Below are 19245 nucleotides of genomic sequence, written 5' to 3'. Positions count from 1 at the left end.
TGGATGCCTTTTATTTTTTATTCTTGTCTGATTGCAATGGCTAGTACTTCCAGTACTATGTCAAAGAGGAGTGGGAAGAGTGGTCATCCCTGTCTTATTCCTGTTCTTAGGGGAAATGGTTTTAGTTTTTGCCCATTGAGTATGATGTTGACTGTAGGTATGTCATATGTGGCTTTTATTATGTTGAGATATAAACCTTCTGTTCCCACCTTGCTGAGAGTTTTTATCAGCAAAGGGTGTTGGATTTTGTCGAATGCTTATTCTGCCTCAATGGATATGATAATATGGTTTTTATCTCTCAGTTTGTTTATGTAGTGTATCACATTTACTGATTTGTGAATGTTGTACCATCCTTGCATCCCCAGGATAAATCCCCCTTGGTCATGGCATATAATCTTTCTAATGTAATGGTGGATTCGATTTGTTATAACTTTGCTGAGGATTTTGGCGTCTATGTTCATGAGAGACCCTGGCCTGTATTCACTTTCTTTGTATTGTCTTTATCTGGTTTTGGGATTAGGGTAATGCTGGTTTTATAAGAGCTTGGAAGTGCTCCTTCCTCTTGAATTTTTTTGAATAGTCTAAGGAAGATAGGTTTTATTTCTTATTTGAATGTTTTCTAAAACTCCCCTGTGAAGCCATCTGGTCCAGGGCTTTTGTTTGTAGGAAGTTTTTATTTTTTTAATGCTTCCTTTTCTCCATAGTTATTGGCCTTTTCAGAATTTTTTATTATTCCTGGTTGAGTTTTGGAAGGTCATATTTTTTAGGAATATGTCAATTTCTTCTAGGTTTACCAGTTTGTTGGAGTAAAATTGTTCATAGTATTATTACTTTTTTACATTTCTTCATATTTCTGTGGGGTCTGTTGTTATTTCACCTCTTTTGTTTCTGTTTTGTTTACTTGGACCCTCTCTCTTTGCTTCTTGGTGAGCCTGGCAAGAGGTTCATCAATCATGTTTATCCTTTCAAAGAACCATCTCTTGGTTTCATTGGTCTTTATGTATTGGTCTTTAGGTCATTTTTTCTCTTTGATCTTTATTATTTCCTTCCTTCTGATCACACTGGGCTTTTTTTTTTTTTTTTTTTTTTTTTTTAGGTAGGCCTGTAATGTTGTGAATTTCCCTCTCAGGACTGCTTTCACTGTGTCCCAAAGATTTTGGATTATTGTGTTTTTATTGTTGTTAGTTTCTAGGATGTGTTTTATTTCTTCTTTGATCTCTTTGGTAACCCACTCATTGTTTAATAATGTGTTATTTAGCCTCCAAGAATTTGAATTTTTGTGATTGTTTTTACTTTAATTAATTTCTAATTTTATGCCATTGTGATCTGAGAATATGCTTGATATTTCAATCCTCTGGAATTTGGAGAGACTTTTCCTGTATCCCAATACGTGGTCTATCTTTTAAAATGTCCCATGTGTGCTTGAGAAGAATATATATCCTGTAGTTTTGGGGTGGAATGTTCTAAAGATGTCTATTAAGTACATCTAATCTAGTGAGTCATTTATGATTGATGTTTCTTTGCTAATTTTTTGTCTAGAGGATTTATCCAGTGATGATAATGGGGTATTAAGTCTCCTACTATGATTGTGTTGCTGTTAATCTCTTCCTTGATATGTTCCAAAAGTTTTTTTAAAAATGTATTTTGATGGTCCTGTATTGTGTGCATTAATGTTTATCATAGTTATAACTTCTTGTTGATCCCTTTAGAATTATTATGTGGCCTTTATTGTCTCTTGTTATGGTCTTCACTTTGACATCTATTTTGTCAGATTTAAGTATTGCTACCCCAGTTTTTTTGTTTCGTTTTGTTTTTTTTCACTTACATTTGCCTGATATTTTTCATCCCTTCACTTTCAGTCTATATGAGTCCCTTGTTCTGAGGTGGGTCACCTGTAGTCAGCATAAATAGGGGTCATGTTTTCTCATCCATTCACTCACTCAGTGTCTTTTGATTGGAGCATTTAATCCATTTAGGTTTAATGTTATTATTGATAGGTACTTGTTTGTAGCCATTTCTGTACTTTATACCTGGGTCCCTCCCTATTTCTTCTTTTTACAGCTTTCCCATTAGCATTTCTTGCATTACAGGCTTCATAGTGATAAACTCCCTTAGCCTTTTTTTTGTCTGCAAACATCCTGATATCCCCTTCAATATTAATTGATAGTCTTGCTGGATAGAGTTCTGGGAGTCAGTATTTTGCTTCTCATCACTTTGTATACCTCCTTTCATTCCCTTCTAGCTTGATGTGTTTCTGTTGAGAAATCATTTGATAATCTGATGGAGGAATCCTTTGTAGGAAACTCTCTGTTTCTCTCTTGCAGGCTTTAAGATTCTCTCTTTGTCGGTAACATTTGCATTGCAATTATGACATGTCTTGGCGTGGGGTTTTTAGGATTCATCTTGCTTGGGACTCTGTACTTGTGTAACTTTTTTCTTCCCCATATCCAGGAAGTTTTCTGTCATTATTTCTTCAAATAATTTTCTAATCCTTGCTGCTCTTCTTGTCCTTTTGGAAGCCCTATTGTATGCATGTTACTTCCTTTCATGTTGTCCCAAAGCTCACTTAGGCTCTCCTCCTGCTTTTTAATTTTTTAGATTTTCCAGTTGTTGTTCAGATTGAGCTTGTTTCTCTACCTTATCTTCTAACTCACTGATTCGGTCTTCTGCTTCTTCTAGTCTACTGTTGAAACTTTCCATGGTCTTTTTGATTATAGCTACATCACTTTTTATTTCTTCCTGATTTTTACATAGGTTGTCAATTTTCTCATCCATCTTCTGTATCTCCATTACTCTAAATCCTTTTTCTGTCGTGTTGCATACTTCCATTTCACTAACTTTCTTTCTTAGTGATTCCTCATTTTGTTTTCTCTGATGATTGTGTAGTCTCACCATTTTGACTATCACCAGAAGGTTCAAACATCAAGTTGTGTGGGCCTGGGCCATGTGAATGTGTGAGCTTCTTGCCACCCAACTGTACCTACAGAGCTCTGACACCTGAACATGTGGCTGCCATGGGTTGGTGGGAGCCAGGCTCACCCAGGATCAGAGTCATAGGCACTCAGTGTGGCTTCATGCATGCACACAGAATCATGGACCCCACCTGTGCCATGCAGAAACAGAGGCCCTGCTGGCTGGTGCCTAAAATCAGAGTCCCCTAGCACATGCCTTAACTCAGAATCCCTCAGTATCTGCGCCAAGAATCGAGTATCACAGTCTGTTGCTTGCTGTGTCCTCATGCCAAGAATCAGGGTCCCTGTGTGTGCATGAACCAAGAATTGGAGTTACTGGCTCTTATTGCAAAGGCACTGGGAATCAGGGATCCCAGGCACTTGCAACGAGAAACAGTCAAGTCACTAGTGCTCAGTGCTGCTTCTCACCTGCTCAGAGAATCAGACTGTGTTGCTAAGGTCAGGATCCTAGTCTCAAGCAGCTCCATTTTTCAAGATGGCATGTTCTTGCTGCCCACACTGGCTGTCCCGAGTGTGCATGGTGGCAGCATGGCTCCGCTGTCTAAGATTGTCCAGTTTGGCAGCCACTTGGAAGACCTGCAGAATCTAACTGTACCTAGCTCATATACACACACACCACAAACATCCACAGACTCCTCTATTGTTCCCTCACTCTTTCACACTCTCTTCCTTTCCTACATTCCTGCCAGTCACCATTTTCAGAATCTCAGAAAGCAGTCTAGTGTGGGAAGTTCATAGCTTGACAGGTCTACCTCAAACAAACAAACAAACAAACAAACAAACAAACAAAAAAACCCTACAAGAAACAATGGCAAAATTTATCTAATTACACAACTCAAAGAGTTAGAAAGAGAGCAACAAGAAAAGACCTGCATAAACAGGAGGACGACAATAATAAAGATCAGAGCAGAGATAAAGTACAATGGGAGTTCTACCAAGCATTCAAAGAAGAACTAAAACTATCCTCCTCAAACTACTCTAAAAATTTCAAGAGAAAGGCACAATTCCAAGCTCTTTCTATGAATTCAACATTACCCTAATCCCAAAAGCAGATAAAGACACCACACACACACAAAAAGAGAACTATAGGCCAATATCCTTGATGAACATAGCGGGTCTAGTAATAATTAATGTCGTTTTTAACATTCGTTTAAAATCTTGCTTGGCGTTGACTTGTATTGACATAACCTTCAAACACGTGGTATCTACAGAACGTGTGAAGTGCAATTAACAAGTTTTGCTTGAAAAAGTTTGTGTTTGGTTTGGTTTTTGTTGCAGAACTAGGGCTAAGAAGATGGCGGATGAAGAGCATATTCGGCACTACATGCTTTACGAGTTCCAATTAGGAAGAAAAGCAAGTGAGGCTGCAAAAAACATCTGTAGTGCTCTTGGTCAAGATGCAGTTAGCGCCAGAAAATGCCAGCGTTGGTTTGAGAAATTTTGCAAGGGAAATTTTTCGTTAGATGACAAGAGTGGTCGAGGCCGTGTGTCAAATTTTGATCAAGAAGCTCTTCAAGCTCTTTTGGTGCAAAATCCTCAAATTACCCAACAAGAGCTTGCGACAACTTTAAATTGTTCACAAAAAACAATTTCCAATCAATTGCGTGCACTTGGCAAAGTCCAAAAGTTTGGAAAATGGGTTCCTCATGAGTTGACCGACAACAACCGTAATCAAAGAGTCACAATTTGCAGTTCGCTCCTCTCTCGTCAAAACCGTTTGCCGTTTTTAGAGCAAATTGTTACTGGAGATAAAAAATGGGTGCTGTATGTTAATTTGAAAAGGTGGCCTCAATGGTTGGACAAAAATGAGGCTCCGCAGCCCACGCCAAAACCTGACTTGCATGCAAAAAAAGTGATGTTGTGTGTTTGGTGGAATTTTAAAGGAATTCTTCATTATGAACTTTTACCATCTAACCAAACCATTACAAGTGCAGTGTATAGTGCCCAATTGGAAAGGTTAGCCCAAGCTTTAAGAGAAAAAGAACCCGCCCTGATTAATCGGAAGGGCGTAATTCTTCACCACGATAACGCATGACCGCATACTGCAAGAATCACTGCTGAAAAACTGCGCCAGTTGGAATGGGAAGTTCTCCCTCAACCTGCATATTCTCCTGATATTGCCCCTTCCGATTACCATTTGTTTCGTTCTTTGCAAAACTTTCTTCTTGGAAAAAAATTTAATAATGAAGAATGACTCAAAAATGCATTGACCGAATTTTTTGCATCAAAATCACAAGAATTTTACAACAGAGGGATTAAAATTCTTCCTGAGCATTGGGCACAAGTAGTAGAAAACAACGGCAACTATACTGTTGATTAAATTTTGTTGTATTGTTTAAATAAATTCGATTTTAAAAAGTATTAGAAAACGACATTAATTATTACTAGACCTAATAGATGCTAAAATCCTCAACAAAACTCTAGCCTATCTGATTCAGCAATACATTAGAAAGATCACACACCATGACCAAGTGGGATTTATTCTGGGGATGCAAGGATGGTACAATGTTTGCAAATAAATGAATGTGATACATCACACAAACAAACTGAGAGACAAAATCACATAAACCTATCAATTGATGCAGAAAAAGTGTTTACAAAATCCTTTTGTAAAACACTCTGTCTTGATAAAAACTCTCAGCAAAGTGGGAATAGAGGGATCATATCTCAATATAATATAAACCCTATATGACAAACATACAGCCAACATCATACTCAATGGGCAAAAACTAAACCCAATTCCTCTAAGAAGAGGATCAAGACAAGGAAGCTCGCTTTCATCACTCCTGTTCAACATAGTACTAGAAGTACTAGCCACAGTGATCAGACAAGAAAAATAAATGAAGGCCCGGAGCAGCGGCTGCCAGGCTGGGAGCGGCCAGGCCCGGAGCAGCCGGGTCTTGTGCGGCCAGGCCCAGAGCAGCAGCTGCCAGGCTGGGAGCGGCCAGGCCTGGAGAAGCCGGGTCGGGTGCGGCCAGGCCCGCAGCAGCGGCTGCCAGGCTGGGAGAGGCCAGGCTCGGAGCAGCCAGGTCGGGTGCGGCCAGGCCTGAAGCAGCGGTTGCCAGGCTGGGAGCAGCCGGGTCGGGTGTGGCCAGGCCCGGAGCAGCAGCAGCCAAGTCCAGAGCAACTAGATCGGGAGCGGCAGTGACCAGACCCGGAGCAGCTGGTTGTGGAACGAACCAGAGCAACAGAGGCCAGGACTGGAGCAGCCAGGCCCGGAACAGCTCGCTCCTCGCCTGCCCCTGCCCCACGGCTGCCTCTCAGACATGGCTGGAAACTTTTGTGGGAACTTGAGGGTCTGCTGAATCAAGTGATGAAGACTTAGATATGAGTTAGTATAGGGCTGGGGTGTTGATCTTTGAGTGCCTTGGGTGGGGCATGGATGAGGCTGGTTGACCTATTTGGAAATGTCTTTTGTGTGAAATATATCATTGGGCATGTGGAGGTATTATTGATATGAGAAAATGCTAAGAAACTGATTTACTATCTGAAAAGGGATTTACTATTGGGGAAAGGGAGGGAGGAAGAGACTGAACATAAACTGAACCTATGGATGAGGACAATGGGGGATGGGGAGGGGTGGAGGGTGGGGTGGGAACCTGGTGGAGGGGGGAAGAAATGAGGAACCTTTGTAATAATATGAACAATAAAGATTGATTTAAAAAAAAAAGAAAAGAAAAATAAATGAAAGTCATCCAAATTGGAAAAAAATAAGTAAAACTGTGTTTATTCGCAGATGACATACTATACATAGAAAACCCCAAAGACTCCATAAAAAAAAAAAAAAAAAACTAATAATAAATGAATTGACAATGTAGCGGGATACAAAATTAACACCCAGAAATCTATAGCCTTTTTAGACACCAATAATGAACTCACAGAAAGAGAAATGAAAAGAAAAGAAACAATGCCATTTACCATTGCATAAAAAAAAAAAATTAAGATTCCTAGGAATAAACTTAACTGAGAAGGTAAAAGACCTGTACTCGGAAAACTACAGGACTTTGGGGAAAAAAGAGAGAGTAAGAAGACATAAACAAATGGAAGAACATACCATGTTCATGGATTGGTATAATCGACATCATTAAAATGTCCATACTACCTAAAGCAATCTATAGATTCAATGCACTACCTATTAAAATACCAATGGCATAATTCAAAGATCTAAAACAAACTCTCCCAAAATTCAACAGGAATAAAAATAAATACCCTGAATAGCCACAGCTATACTAAGAAGAACAAAGTTGGAGGAATCACAATACCAGACATCAAGCTATATTACCAAGCCACTGTTCTCAAAACTGCTTGGTACTTGCACAAGAACAGATATATAGACCAATGGAACAGAATAGAGAATCCAGAAATTGCCCCAAGCCATTATATTCAAGTAATATTTGACAAAGGAGGTAAGAGCATACAATGGGGTCAAAACAGTCTTTTTAATAAATGGTACTGGAAAAACTGGTCAGATAGATGCAAAAAAAATGAAACTAGATCACCAACTCACACCATACACAAAAACAAACTCAAAATAGCTAAAGAACTTGAATGTAATAAGGGAAACCATAAAAATCCTACAAGACTCCATAGGCTGCAAAATTGCACATGTAAGTCATAGCAATATATTTACAGACACAGATCCTAGGGCAAAAGAGACTAATGAGAAAATAAACAAATGGGACTACATCTACATAAAAAGCTTCTTCACAGCAAAGAAATCTATCAACAAAGCAACAAGAAAGCCTACTGCATGGGAGAACATATTTGCCAATGTTATCTCCAATAAGGTTAAATCTCCAACATTCACAAGGAACTTATACAACTTAACAAAAGGAAGCTAAATAATTCAATTAAAAAAAATGGGCCAATGATCTAAATCAGTGTTTCCCAAACTTCTCTCATGATGAGAATCACCTGGTGGAGTTGTTAAAACACAGATTCCTGAATCCCAACTAAGAAGTGCTAAACTAGAATTTTTGAGAACATATAGGTAAAATTGCATACCTAACTTAGTGCTCTGTATATAACATCTGTCTTAGAGCACTAGTTAAGTATACAATTTTACCTATATGTTCCCAAAAATTCTAGTTTAGCACTTCTTAGTTGGGATTCAGGAATCTGTGTTTTAACAACTCCACCAGGTGATTCTCATCATGAGAGAAGTTTGGGAAACACTGATCTAAATAGACACTTTTTGAAAGATGACATTCAGAAAGCCAAGAGACGTATGAAAACATGCTCAAAGTTACAAATCATCTGAGAGATGCAAATCAAAATAATGAGGTGCCACCTCACGCCTGTCAGAATGGCTATCTTTATCAAGTCCACAAATGACAAGTGCTGGAGAGGATGCAGAGAAAAAGGAACCCTCATTCACTGGTGCAGCCATTGTGGAAAACAGTATTGTGTTTCCTTAAAAATTTAAACATAGAACTTGCTTTTGACCCAGAAATACCACTAGTAGGAATATATCCCAAGAAAACAGAAACACCAATCAGAAACAATATATGCACCCCTATGTTCATAGCAGCACAATTTACAATAGCAAAGATTTGGAAACAGCCTAGGTGCCCATCAGCAGATGAGTGGTTTAAAAAACTGTGGTACATCTACACAATGGAATACTATGCTGCAAAAAAGAAGGAGGAGGAGGAAGAGGAGGAGGAGGAGCAGGAGGAGGAGGAGAAGGAGAAAGAGGAGGAGGAGGAATCCTTACTATTTGCAGCAACCTGGATGGAATTGGAGAACATTATGCTAAGTGAAATAAGGCAGTCAGTGAAAGATAAATACCACATGATATCAATCATTCATGGATAATAAAGAACATTATAACCTGATGAACAAAAAGATACAGAGGCAGAGAAGCATGAAACAGCGTGTCAAATTACAGTGGGAAGGCTGGGGAGGGTTGGGGGAGTGAAGAGATAAACTGAAGGACTTGCATGCATGCATATAAGCATAACCAATGGACACAAGACATTAGGGGGGGGGGTGCAGTGAGGGCATGTGCTGGGGGGTAGGAGAGGCTGGGGGGAGGTTAATGGAGGGGAAAGAAGATGTATGTACTACTATTTGTAATAATTTAAACAATGAAATAAAAAATAAAAAGAGTGTAAGGGACTGAGTGCAAACTCAGATCAAATACTAAGTCCTGGAGCACTCTCATTTTGAGAGACAGGATAAGGAAGAACCAGAATACTGAGGAGTAGCCAAGGAGATAGGTGAAAATCCAGGATAGAGTGGTCTTCTCCAAGCTGAGTAAGAATAAAACTATTTCTAGAAATAAAGAATGATCAGTTAAGGGTAAAAGACTAAAAATTGAGTGAAAAGTGAACAAGAAATAGAGACAGACAGTATTCATTCAACAAACATTAGCATGCTACCTTGGCTAGGCACTGTTCTAATCACCAAGAATACAGCAGTGAACCTGACATCCCAAATTCTCACCCTAATGGAAGATGGGATAAACAAACTTTTTTAAAAAAATAAATCTTTATTGCTCAGATTATTACAATTGTTTCTCTTTTTCCCCCCATAGTTCCCTTCCACCTGGTTTCCACCCCACCTTCTGCCCTTACCTCCCCCATCCCCATTGTCCTCATCCATAGGTGTACGATTTTAATCCAGTCTCTTCCTGCACCCCCCACACCACTTTCCCCTGATAATTATCAATCCACTCCCTTTCTTTGCCCCTGATTCTATTATATTCACCAGTTTATTCTGTTCCTCAGATTTTTAATTCACTTGACTTTTAGATTCACTTGTTGATATATGTTTTTGTTGATCATAATTTTTTTTTTACTTTTTTCTTCTTCTTCCTCTTCTTAAAGAATATCTTTGAGCATTTCATATAATACTAGTTTGGTGATGAACTCCTTTAACTTTTTCTTATCTGTGAAGCTCTTTATCTGCCCTTCAATTCTGAATGATAACTTTGCTGGTTTCAGTCATCTTGGTTGCAGGTTCTTGCTATTCATTACTTTGAATATTTCTTGTCACTCCCTTCTGGCCTGCATAGTTTCTGTTGAGAAATCAGCTGATAGTTGCATGGGTTCTCCCTTATAGGTAACCAACTGCTTTTCTCTTGCTGCTTGTAAGATTCTCTTTTTGTCTTTTGCCCTTGACATTTTAATTATGATGTATCTTGGTATGGTCCTCTTTGGATTTCTCCTTTTTTGGGTTCTGTATGCTTCCTGTACTTGTAAGTCTATTTCTTTCACCAGGTGGGGGAAGTTTTCTGACATTATTTCTTCAAATAGGTTTTCAATATCTTGCACTCTGTCTTCTTCTTGCACCCCCATAATTCTGATGTTGGTACACTTGAAGTTGTCCCAGAGACTCCTTACACTATCTTCAACTTTCTGGATTCTCTTTTCTTCTTGCTTCTCCAGAGGAGTGTCCTTTGGTTCTTTGTATTCCAAATCTTTGACTTGATTCTTGTGTTCCTCCAGTCTGCTATTGGATCTCTGTATAATATTTTTTATTTCAGTCAGTTTATGTTTAATTTCTACAATAGTTGGGTCTCATTAAATTTATCAGCCTTTTCTAGGAAATTCTTGAAAAACCTTATAACCGTGGTCTTGAATTCTATATCCAGTCTTTTGTTCTCTTACATCTCTTTTGTTTGAGATCTATTTCCTTGTCTCGGCATTTTCGTTGCTTCCCAGAGTTGGTAGGATGGCTTTGTGTGTTTGGTGTCCTATATGGCCCGGTGGGTCAGCCTCCCCAGTTACCTGAGGTAGACACTCTTGGTGCTCCCCTTTGTGGACTGCGTGAGAGCCTGGTTGTAGTTAATCTTGATTGATGTTGGTATTCCTGGGAGGAATTGACCTCCAGGCCTATTGGATATGAGTATCAGCTGTGTCTACTCTGGGATACCTTCTGTATTGAAGACAGTCTTATAGGATCAGACTTGCAAGAATGCAAAAGCCTCTGTGCTCAACTTGGATGGCATGGAGTCTCAGGGCTGAGCTGATATTCTTGGCTTCCCATCAGCCCTGCCCTTGTGCACTCCCCTGAGTTTCTGCCTCATCATCCAGATTCCTCATGCAACAGCGTGGGTGCCCCAGGGGCTTGCCCGGAATTGGGTTGGGTCTCGGTAGTCTGGAGCTTCTGACTCCTTCCGTTTCAGACCTCTCTGTGCACACTCACTTGCGCGCAACTGTAGATCCTGCCCACTGCAGTTCCCATCTCCCCCAGTCTCCCAGTCTCTGAGTCTCCAGGTGCCTTTCTCTACGGTCCGGACGCCACCCATAGGAGCCTGCATCCACAGGGTTTCAGCCAGTGTTGGGGTTCAGTACAGTCAGAACGGGTGCAGTGCAATCGGGGACTTCCTTTCCCCTCCCGCCAGCCAGGCATTTGGCCACACTTCCTCTCTGCGAGCACATCACCCTACCTCTGCGCTTTGTGGCACCCAATACAATCCATGAGCCGCTCTCCTTTCTAGTTGTAGATTTCCCACTCTGCCAGCTTTCCTGTGGTTTTGGATGATGTCCATTCTGTCTTTTAGTTTTTGTTTTGAAATTGTTGTGCGAGGTGGCAGCTTAGGTGCTTACCTACGCCGCCATCTTGGTTCTCTCAGGGATAAACAAACTCTTAAGAAATATTTCGATAAATGAGACAGACAGTGCAAAGAGCTTTGTGGTTGAAAGATATTTAAGATGGAAAAATTATATTTGCTAAAGCATTTGATGCAGTAGAGAAAAGAAGAGGAGAAGAAGAAAAAAAAGAGTAAGGTGTATTGCACAAATAGGCGTTCATCTTGCATATGAGTAAGGACATGAGTCATGTAGCAGGATCTGGATGACAGAGTATATGGCACATAAGAGTATATAAAAATTCTCTTCTGGTTGCTTTCATATTTTTAGGAAAATAGAATACAAAGCCATTAACTGAGGTGGAGGTTGTGAAGCATTAAATTTCTAACAAGGTTGTAGAAAAATCAAGCAGGGACATTTAGAGGTAGAGCAGGCAATGTAAGAGGTTAGACCTGTCAGAAAAGGCAGAGTACCAATTCATAATAACCAGGTTTTAGACTTTAAGTTTAAAGAAGCAAACATTGCTAAACAAATTAAGTTTGTTAAAAACAACTTCTGAATTTTTTCCAAAGCTTTAAACAGATCACTTTGGGTATTTTTCTCCAACTAATTAGATGCCACAAAAATACATGAATGCTCAGGTCACTAGATGAGAGGTTTCTAATTTGGTCTCCTCTACTATGCCTCTCCCACTGCTTCAACCTTGGCCTTTCTTTCTTTTTTAAATTTTTTCACCTATAACATGGAAAGAATAGCCCTGGCCTGATAGCTCAGTGGGTTAGTGCAACATCTCAATATGCCAATGTTATGTGTTTGATGCCCAGCCAGGGCACACACAGGAAACAACCAATGAATATATAAATAAATGGAACAAATCAATGTCTTTTTCTCTTTCTCTCTTCCTCCTTTCCCCTCCTCTCTCTTTCCCTTTCTCTCTCTTTAAAAGCAGTAAGTAGCCAAAACCAGTTTGGCTCAGTGGTAGAGCGTCGGTCTGCGGACTGAAGGGTCCCAGGTTAGATTCTGGTCAGGGGCATGTACGTTGCTTGCGGGCACATCCCTGGTAGGGGGTGTGCAGGAGGCAGCTGGTCGATGTTTCTCTCTCATCGATGTTTCTAGCTCTCTCTCTTTCCCTTCCTCTCTGTAAAAAAATCAATAAAATATATTAAAAATAAAAATAAAAATAAAAGCAGTAAGTAAAAAATATATATATTTTTTTAAATGGAAATGATATCTAGCCTGCCTACCTCACTGACTGATGCCAGCATTATTCCACTATAAGTGTGCAAACAGGCTTTAAAAAGCACGGTTATCAGGATTTTGTCTAATAACAGACTTGGGAAAGCTTTTGTGTGTGTGTGTGTGTGTGTGTGTGTGGTTTTTGTTGTTGTTGTTGTTGTTGTTGTTGTTTCTAAACCTGAAAATCCATTCTTAAGGATCCAAACCCTTCATTTGTATTTAAATGTCTGAATTTGTTCAATCTAATTCTAAGGAATCAATTAAGCAATATCTAATAGCCAACTGCCCTTTATCAGTACTGGGGAGAGGTCTGCTTTCAAATCACTTTTTGAAATAATCTAGTCTAGCCTGATCCAATCCTAATTTTAAACACACCCCAATGAATAAGGTGAAGATTATCCAGAATTGCTTTAGGCACAGTCTAAATCAGTCTGCACACTGCTCTGACCTGGAGTAACCCCAGTTCTATAGTTTCTTTGGGGGTATTAACATTTCCTTTTATCCAACACGTAAATGACTTTACATATACTTACAAATAGTTCCTAGACCTATTTCCTCGATTTTGGAAGGGAAATAATTACTTACTATTTCTAGGTGAAAAAAGGGCCCAATAAGATGATCTTAAAATATCCAATGTCCCAATAATCCAGATTCCAGGGTTGAAATACTCAAGGAGAATTTGTAAGTAAAGCTGCAAGAGAAACCCCACCTCCCAGCATGACAGGAGAGCCCTTCTCAACAAGCAGCTTCCCCAGCGTTTCTCAGTCATTACCTGGTCACAGGTCTTCCTGTACTGTCCATTCTCAGTTAGCACCCCTAGCACTGTTCTTTGTGGGGGATCCTGGCCAAGCTGAGCTCTTGTCCTCTGACGGCCATCAGAACCTCGGGACATTGGAGCCAGGACTACTCTGCCCTTAGAGCTGCTGAGATGCATCACCTCAGTGTTCACAGGCTGCTGCCTCAGGAAGGAGAAAGAGACAAGCCAGTTAGTCAGCCTCGTCCACCAGGGGCTCCAAGGATGCAGCTCTAAGAGGAAGCACTAAAACGATGGCCTTTCCTGCAATGATTAGGCTCAAAGGGCGCTAGCCACGGGGCGTAAGCTATCAAAGCTGCTTTAAACCAAAACAGAGACTTGAATCCCTTGAGGCTTTCTTCCAAGACCTGGTGGAAGGCCGGAAGGAGAGAGCAGCCACGTTTCTTGGGGGTCTAAACGGAGCGAGTCTTTCTGTGCTGAGGCTTATCCCCCGCCCTCCGGCCAGCAAAGACCAGGATACATCCCTGCGGGTAAGGCACGGCCTTCCCAGCGACCAGCAGGGCGCTCCTGCCCTCCGACCTCTCCACAGCGGGCCTCGCTCTTCCCGGCCATGTGGGTCTCCAACAACCAGGAGTGCTCTGGGGGACCGGGAGCGAGGGGCCGCAGGAGTGGGGCGGGTGGGAGGGGGGGAGAGGCAGCAGGATTCCAACCGAGACGCCCACACCCGGAGTCCGCCCGGGCCCTTAGCGCGGGTTAGTTTCGCCATCACCCCCGCCCCCCGCCCCGCGTCTGTGATCGGCCAATCAGCGGCGCTGCCGGGCCTCGCGGGCGCCTCCGCGCCAATCGCAGCGGGCCTGCGCGCCAGGCCACGCCCCCTGCCTCCTCACCGCTGGCTCCCGAGCCAGGCCGCCGCCCCTGGGCGTTCAGGCCGGGCGGGGCCGGCGGCGGCGGCGGCGGCGGCGGCGGCGGCGGCGGCGGCGGCTCCTCGGGCGCGGCCCGGCCCGCCTAGCGGGCGGTCGCTGTGGGCACGGCGCCCGGATGGCCGGCGCCGAGGCCTGGGAGTGAGGAAGGCGGCCCACCCTCGCCCCCTCCCCCTGATGGCTCTGGCTTTGGGAGCGGCTGTTTCCGTAAAGCCGTCCTCCGGACAACCGCTAACTCCGCCCGCCAACGTCTCTTCCGCGTCCCGCTCCTGAGAACCTTGGCTCGGGAGAGCGACGCAGGCCCTCGGGGCTGCGCAGGCCGCGGCGTCCTGACGGGCTCGCTCACCGCCCTGCTCCCACACCTTCACCTCCTGCTGGAGCGAGGCCGGAGCAGCGGCGTGGCCCGGGGCTTGAGTCGAGGCCTCCCAATCCATGGCGGTGGAGTGTCCCTGGTCATTTGGGGCTCTGGAGCACCAGAGGCCGCGCCTGGCCCGATTTCTGTGCACGTGACCGGGCAGGGGAGGAAAGGCAATGAGTTTTTGTGGGCTCATGTGGTTCTCACAGTCCCCACAAGAGGTCTTCCCTCCGGGGTTCCAGCAGCCACTGGTCCAGGAGCGGTGCAAGTGCCCCAGGAGGAGGCGGCAGGAAGGCAGGAGGCAGCGATGGGGCCTTGAAGGGGACGGTGGTGAGGCTGGGACCTGGAGACTGGGCAGGTGCCCAGGCCACGGGAGAAGGGAAGTTTCTGGATGCTGGGCAGGGAAGGGAGTCCATGGACAGGGAAGGTGAAGCAGGGAGCCTTATGTGAGGGAAGAGGCAGGGGTAGGAAGGGTAGGGAATAGGTCCTTAAAACCTAGGAGCCCTTGCATCTACGGAGATGACTGGCACCTGGCAAGCTAGGTAAAAGAATCTTTAACTTTATTATTTTTAATGCGGATAAAAGCGTTTGATTGAGTCAAATGTTGGTGGGAAGATGAGAAGCATCTTGGAAAACAGAGTTGGATGCAGGAGGAGCAAAAACAGGTCTTGTTCAATATGAAACTGATTTTGATGCGTTTTATCATCGGATTTCATTCACTGGGAGGCAGCAATCAATCCCTTTGCACACCGGATTTCAATGTGTTATGCCCAAGTGTCATCAACCCCAAAGACTACCAGGGAGCTGAATCCGATGCAATTGCAGAAAGCCTGTATTTATTTCGGACTAGTCCGAGCCCAGCCTCACCTACACCAACGAGGGCATGGTGAGAAAGAGGAAGAACTTAACATATCAATGGGTTTTATAGGGAGGATGGTGCCACTACCTTGGCTGACCTGATTGGTTGGGTTAGGCCTAGGGTCCAGTTACCTGGAGCTGGACCCGCCCCACCCTGCCCTCTCACCCCACCTGCCCTCTCGCCCTGCCTGCCCTCTTACCCCGCCCTGCCCCCTCACCCCGCCCTGCCCTCTCAAATGCTTTTGCATATGAAGGCCACAGGGGAGCTCTCATAATGTCTTGATTGTTGCAATAGCTGAGTGTTGGAACTCAGTTCCATCACCTTGCTCCACTACAGTAATTGTCAGGTTAGAGCCCCTCTGCCAGGGTCTGGATCATAGGGACAGCCAGTATTTTACAGGGAAGCCATGAGAAGTTGTGGGTATATAAGAGAGTCTTTATTGTAGAAGCCAGTGGCCATGTAGCCATTGCTAACAAGGAGCCACTAGACAGAACAGTTCTTCAAAGCAAAGTCCCATACAGTAGCCTCACTGGCTAGGTAACAATACATCTTTCCCACAGCAGCAGCCTACTCATCAGTAATACATCTTCCCCATAATACAGCAACACCTAACAGCAGCTAGCCTCACCAAGCAGCCTCATTGGCTGGTCAGTAACAACTTTATACTTCTTAGACAAAAGAGGTTTCTTTCTGTTAATGAAAAAACAACAACAACAACAAAAAACAACAAACAAAAAACACATTGAAACCTGTAAAGAATTTTTGTGAGTTTATTTGAGCCAAGCTGTCGACATATGCCGGGAAGCAGAACCTCAATGGATTGAGATAATGCTCCGAAGAATGGTGGGTTACATTTCTATTTATACATTGCAATCAAAGGAGGGACATAGGTGGGTTACATGAAATTCATTGGTGATGGATTAAGGAGGCGGAAGAAAGCAAAGCGGTGGGAAACCTCTGGGGTTGGATAAAAAGTAAAATGATGGACAGGTATCATACTTAGGTGAGTGTAGGAACAATTAACATGATAAAGAAGGAATTTGAGGAATCTGTCCTGATGCCCATCACATTTGGTTGTGCCCCAGAGGCTCCAGAAAACGGGAAGTTACAAGTTACCCAGACATCTCATAGATATTTTATCTTAGAGGCCAGAAGGCAAATGGGCTCAGTAAAGAAGATCTAAGTTGAGGCCACTGCGTCTGCAGACCGGGTCCCATTAAGCTTAACTCCTCAGTCTCCATTTGTGCAGGCCTCTCTAGTATAAAGGGAGTAAAAGGTCCTAAGGGAAAATTTCTAGGCAAGAGTTAATAGAGGTGAGGCCAGCCAATTATTTTCCACTCCTTGCATATAAGCATGGCCCTAGATCTTCCCATCAAGTGTAACAGGAATTAAGAACAGCCCTTAGCACTCTTGCCAGTACTCCTGTAGAAGTTTTTAGCCTTTCAGAGAATTCACTCCCAGTCCGAATGGTTTTTTTAATCAATCTGCTTCACTAAAGACAGGATTAAAGGTTTGCAGCACCTAAGAAGGGGTTAATTCCTCAGGCAGAGGAAGACTCTCCAAACTCCTTAGAAATCTAGGGTGGGAGCCCCTCTGCATGCAACAGACAGTAATACCAGAGAACAAGGCCACTGCAAGTGAGGAAGGCATGGCCCCTTACTGTGCAGCAGCGTTACAGCCAGATGCAGCTGTTAAGTTAGCCCATTAATTACTAGGTCACTTGCCTCTCACTTTTATTGTGATCTCTGTGAAATGAATTGGGAGTTGTGAGATGTCTTTTTCACTCTGCATCTTACACTCCAGGTGTTTTGCATTTCATATTAGAGGTTTATAAATTGTTTTCAATGCTTAATACACCATCTACAATAAGCCATGCGCCACATGTTGCTCTTTATATACAAACTAGAGACCTGGTGCATGAAAATTAATGCACTGCCTACCCCCTCTCACAGTCTGGGAGCCCTCAGGGGCAGGAGGCGACCCGGTAATCAGGGGAAGGCTACACCCCCACAACATCTCTACTGCTGCTACTTCTGGCAGTGCGAGCCTGGGCCAACCCTGGTTACCTTGGGCTGCCCCAGGCAGCTGGGCAGCCACCATCTGAGGCTTACCTGTGGCTCGGGCTGGCCATGGGCAGCTAGGCCAGGGACTTGTGAAGCTTGCCTGCACCTCAGGCATTGACTAGGCAGTTGTCATTCGAGGCTTGCCTGTGGTGTCACCATCTTTGAGGGCAAGCAGTCAATTAGCATATTCCTCCTTAATGGATGTGGGTGCACCATCTTTGTGATGGCATGAGGGTAAACGCGATAACATATTCCCTCTTTATTAGATAGAATTGTTTGTTGTACTAAAAGGTTGTTGTCTCAATGTTACAACATAAAAGTTTTTATCAATTAAATTTTAAATCAACAACCATACCACTTTTTGAATTTTGTCATATTGGACAGCCATTGCTTTACTTTGGTGCATTTATGTCCCATTGGAAAGGACTCTGTCTTACTCTAATTTGCAGGCTTCTAAGCAGGTCATATCTTTGAACTAAATGAGGGTTTGTAGAACTTCAGGGAATTATTAAGTAGAAATAATAACAACAAAAAAGTATATATAGAAGTAGTAACCCTTTCCCAGCATACCTCAGTGAATGCTTAAAAAGGAGAAATAAAAATCTCTTCCACCAATATTCACCTTTAATAAGAAGTAAGGGACCGAAAAATGGTGGTGGAATAGACAGATGTGTCCCACGCCTTGTCCCTGAGCAGAAAGAAAGAAGAGCTGAGGGTCACACTGAGAGTGTTTGTTGGCAAGTTAAGGGACAGTTATACTCCAGGAGAAGTTGGGGGACTGCTGGACGGGGTTCCATTGACCGGGCAGCCTCCATTGCTGTTGGGTTCCCTCCCAGAGCCACTGGCTCGGACACAGAGACTGTGCCATCTTAAAGGGGTAAGAGGATGTTATTGGAAGCCTGAAAATCTACAACTGTGGCACCCACCAAATAGCTGCAAACCCCAGAACACCGGTCCCCAATTGGTGCAAACACATGGATTCAGAGTAGCTCTCCACTCCACCACAGAAACCTCAGATTTCACCTGGGATAAGGTGAGGTCTCTGGTCCCGGCAGGACAGAGAAACATGCGCACTGCGGGAGCTGGAGGACCAGGGGAAGTCTACACCTAGAAAAATCTGTGGCTGTTGGGGCTTGCGTGATCCGTGAATGTGGAAGGGGGTCTTCAGTGCTGCTAACAGAAGGGATCTCTAAAAAGCAATCCATTTTGATCTAACGCAGTAGGACAGCCTAAAAAATGATAAAGTGTACTGGCTGCTTAGACTCAAGGGGGAAACGGGGACTGCGCAGATTGTGTGCAGCCCCATTGTTGGCACACTTGGGCTTTTTCTTCTTCAAATCCTTGCTTCTGATTACTAAGCCCAATACATAGGATCACCCAGTTGGGGACACCCTGGGAGGCTGCATGGGAAAGTTGTTTTTCTGGAACCTGGGGATCAGAGTAGGGAGTGATCATCGGGGAGCCAGCTCTGGAGCAGCCCACTCCCACGAACCAGTATTGAGTGCCACAGGAGAAGCAGGATCTTAGGACAGGCTAGAGAGGACCTATA

General features: G+C 43.4%; 1 protein-coding gene across 3 annotated transcripts in view; it reads right to left on the bottom strand.

The window, feature by feature from the left end:
- The window catches only part of CCNA1 (cyclin A1), a 31822-nt gene extending 16292 nt beyond the window's left edge, over window positions 1–15530 (bottom strand). Inside the window, exons 1-2 of one of the 3 annotated variants that reach the window (XM_084879564.1) lie at window positions 14782–15530; window positions 13518–13697 (exon numbers count right to left, since the gene is read on the bottom strand). In XM_084879564.1, the coding sequence (XP_084735690.1) occupies window positions 13518–13697; window positions 14782–14970 (369 nt within the window). In that variant the 5' untranslated portion in view covers window positions 14971–15530. Of the gene's footprint in view, window positions 1–13517; window positions 13701–14781 lie in introns of all 3 variants that reach the window. The other 2 variants (XM_084879565.1, XM_084879566.1) reach the window with 2 other exon arrangements.
- Window positions 15531–19245: the final 3715 nt, after the last annotated feature.

Source organism: Pipistrellus hanaki (assembly GCF_964339955.1).
Source record: "Pipistrellus hanaki genome assembly, chromosome: 3".
NCBI classification, from domain to species: Eukaryota; Metazoa; Chordata; class Mammalia; order Chiroptera; family Vespertilionidae; genus Pipistrellus; species Pipistrellus hanaki.
This window is presented reverse-complemented; position numbering and strand designations above follow the sequence as displayed.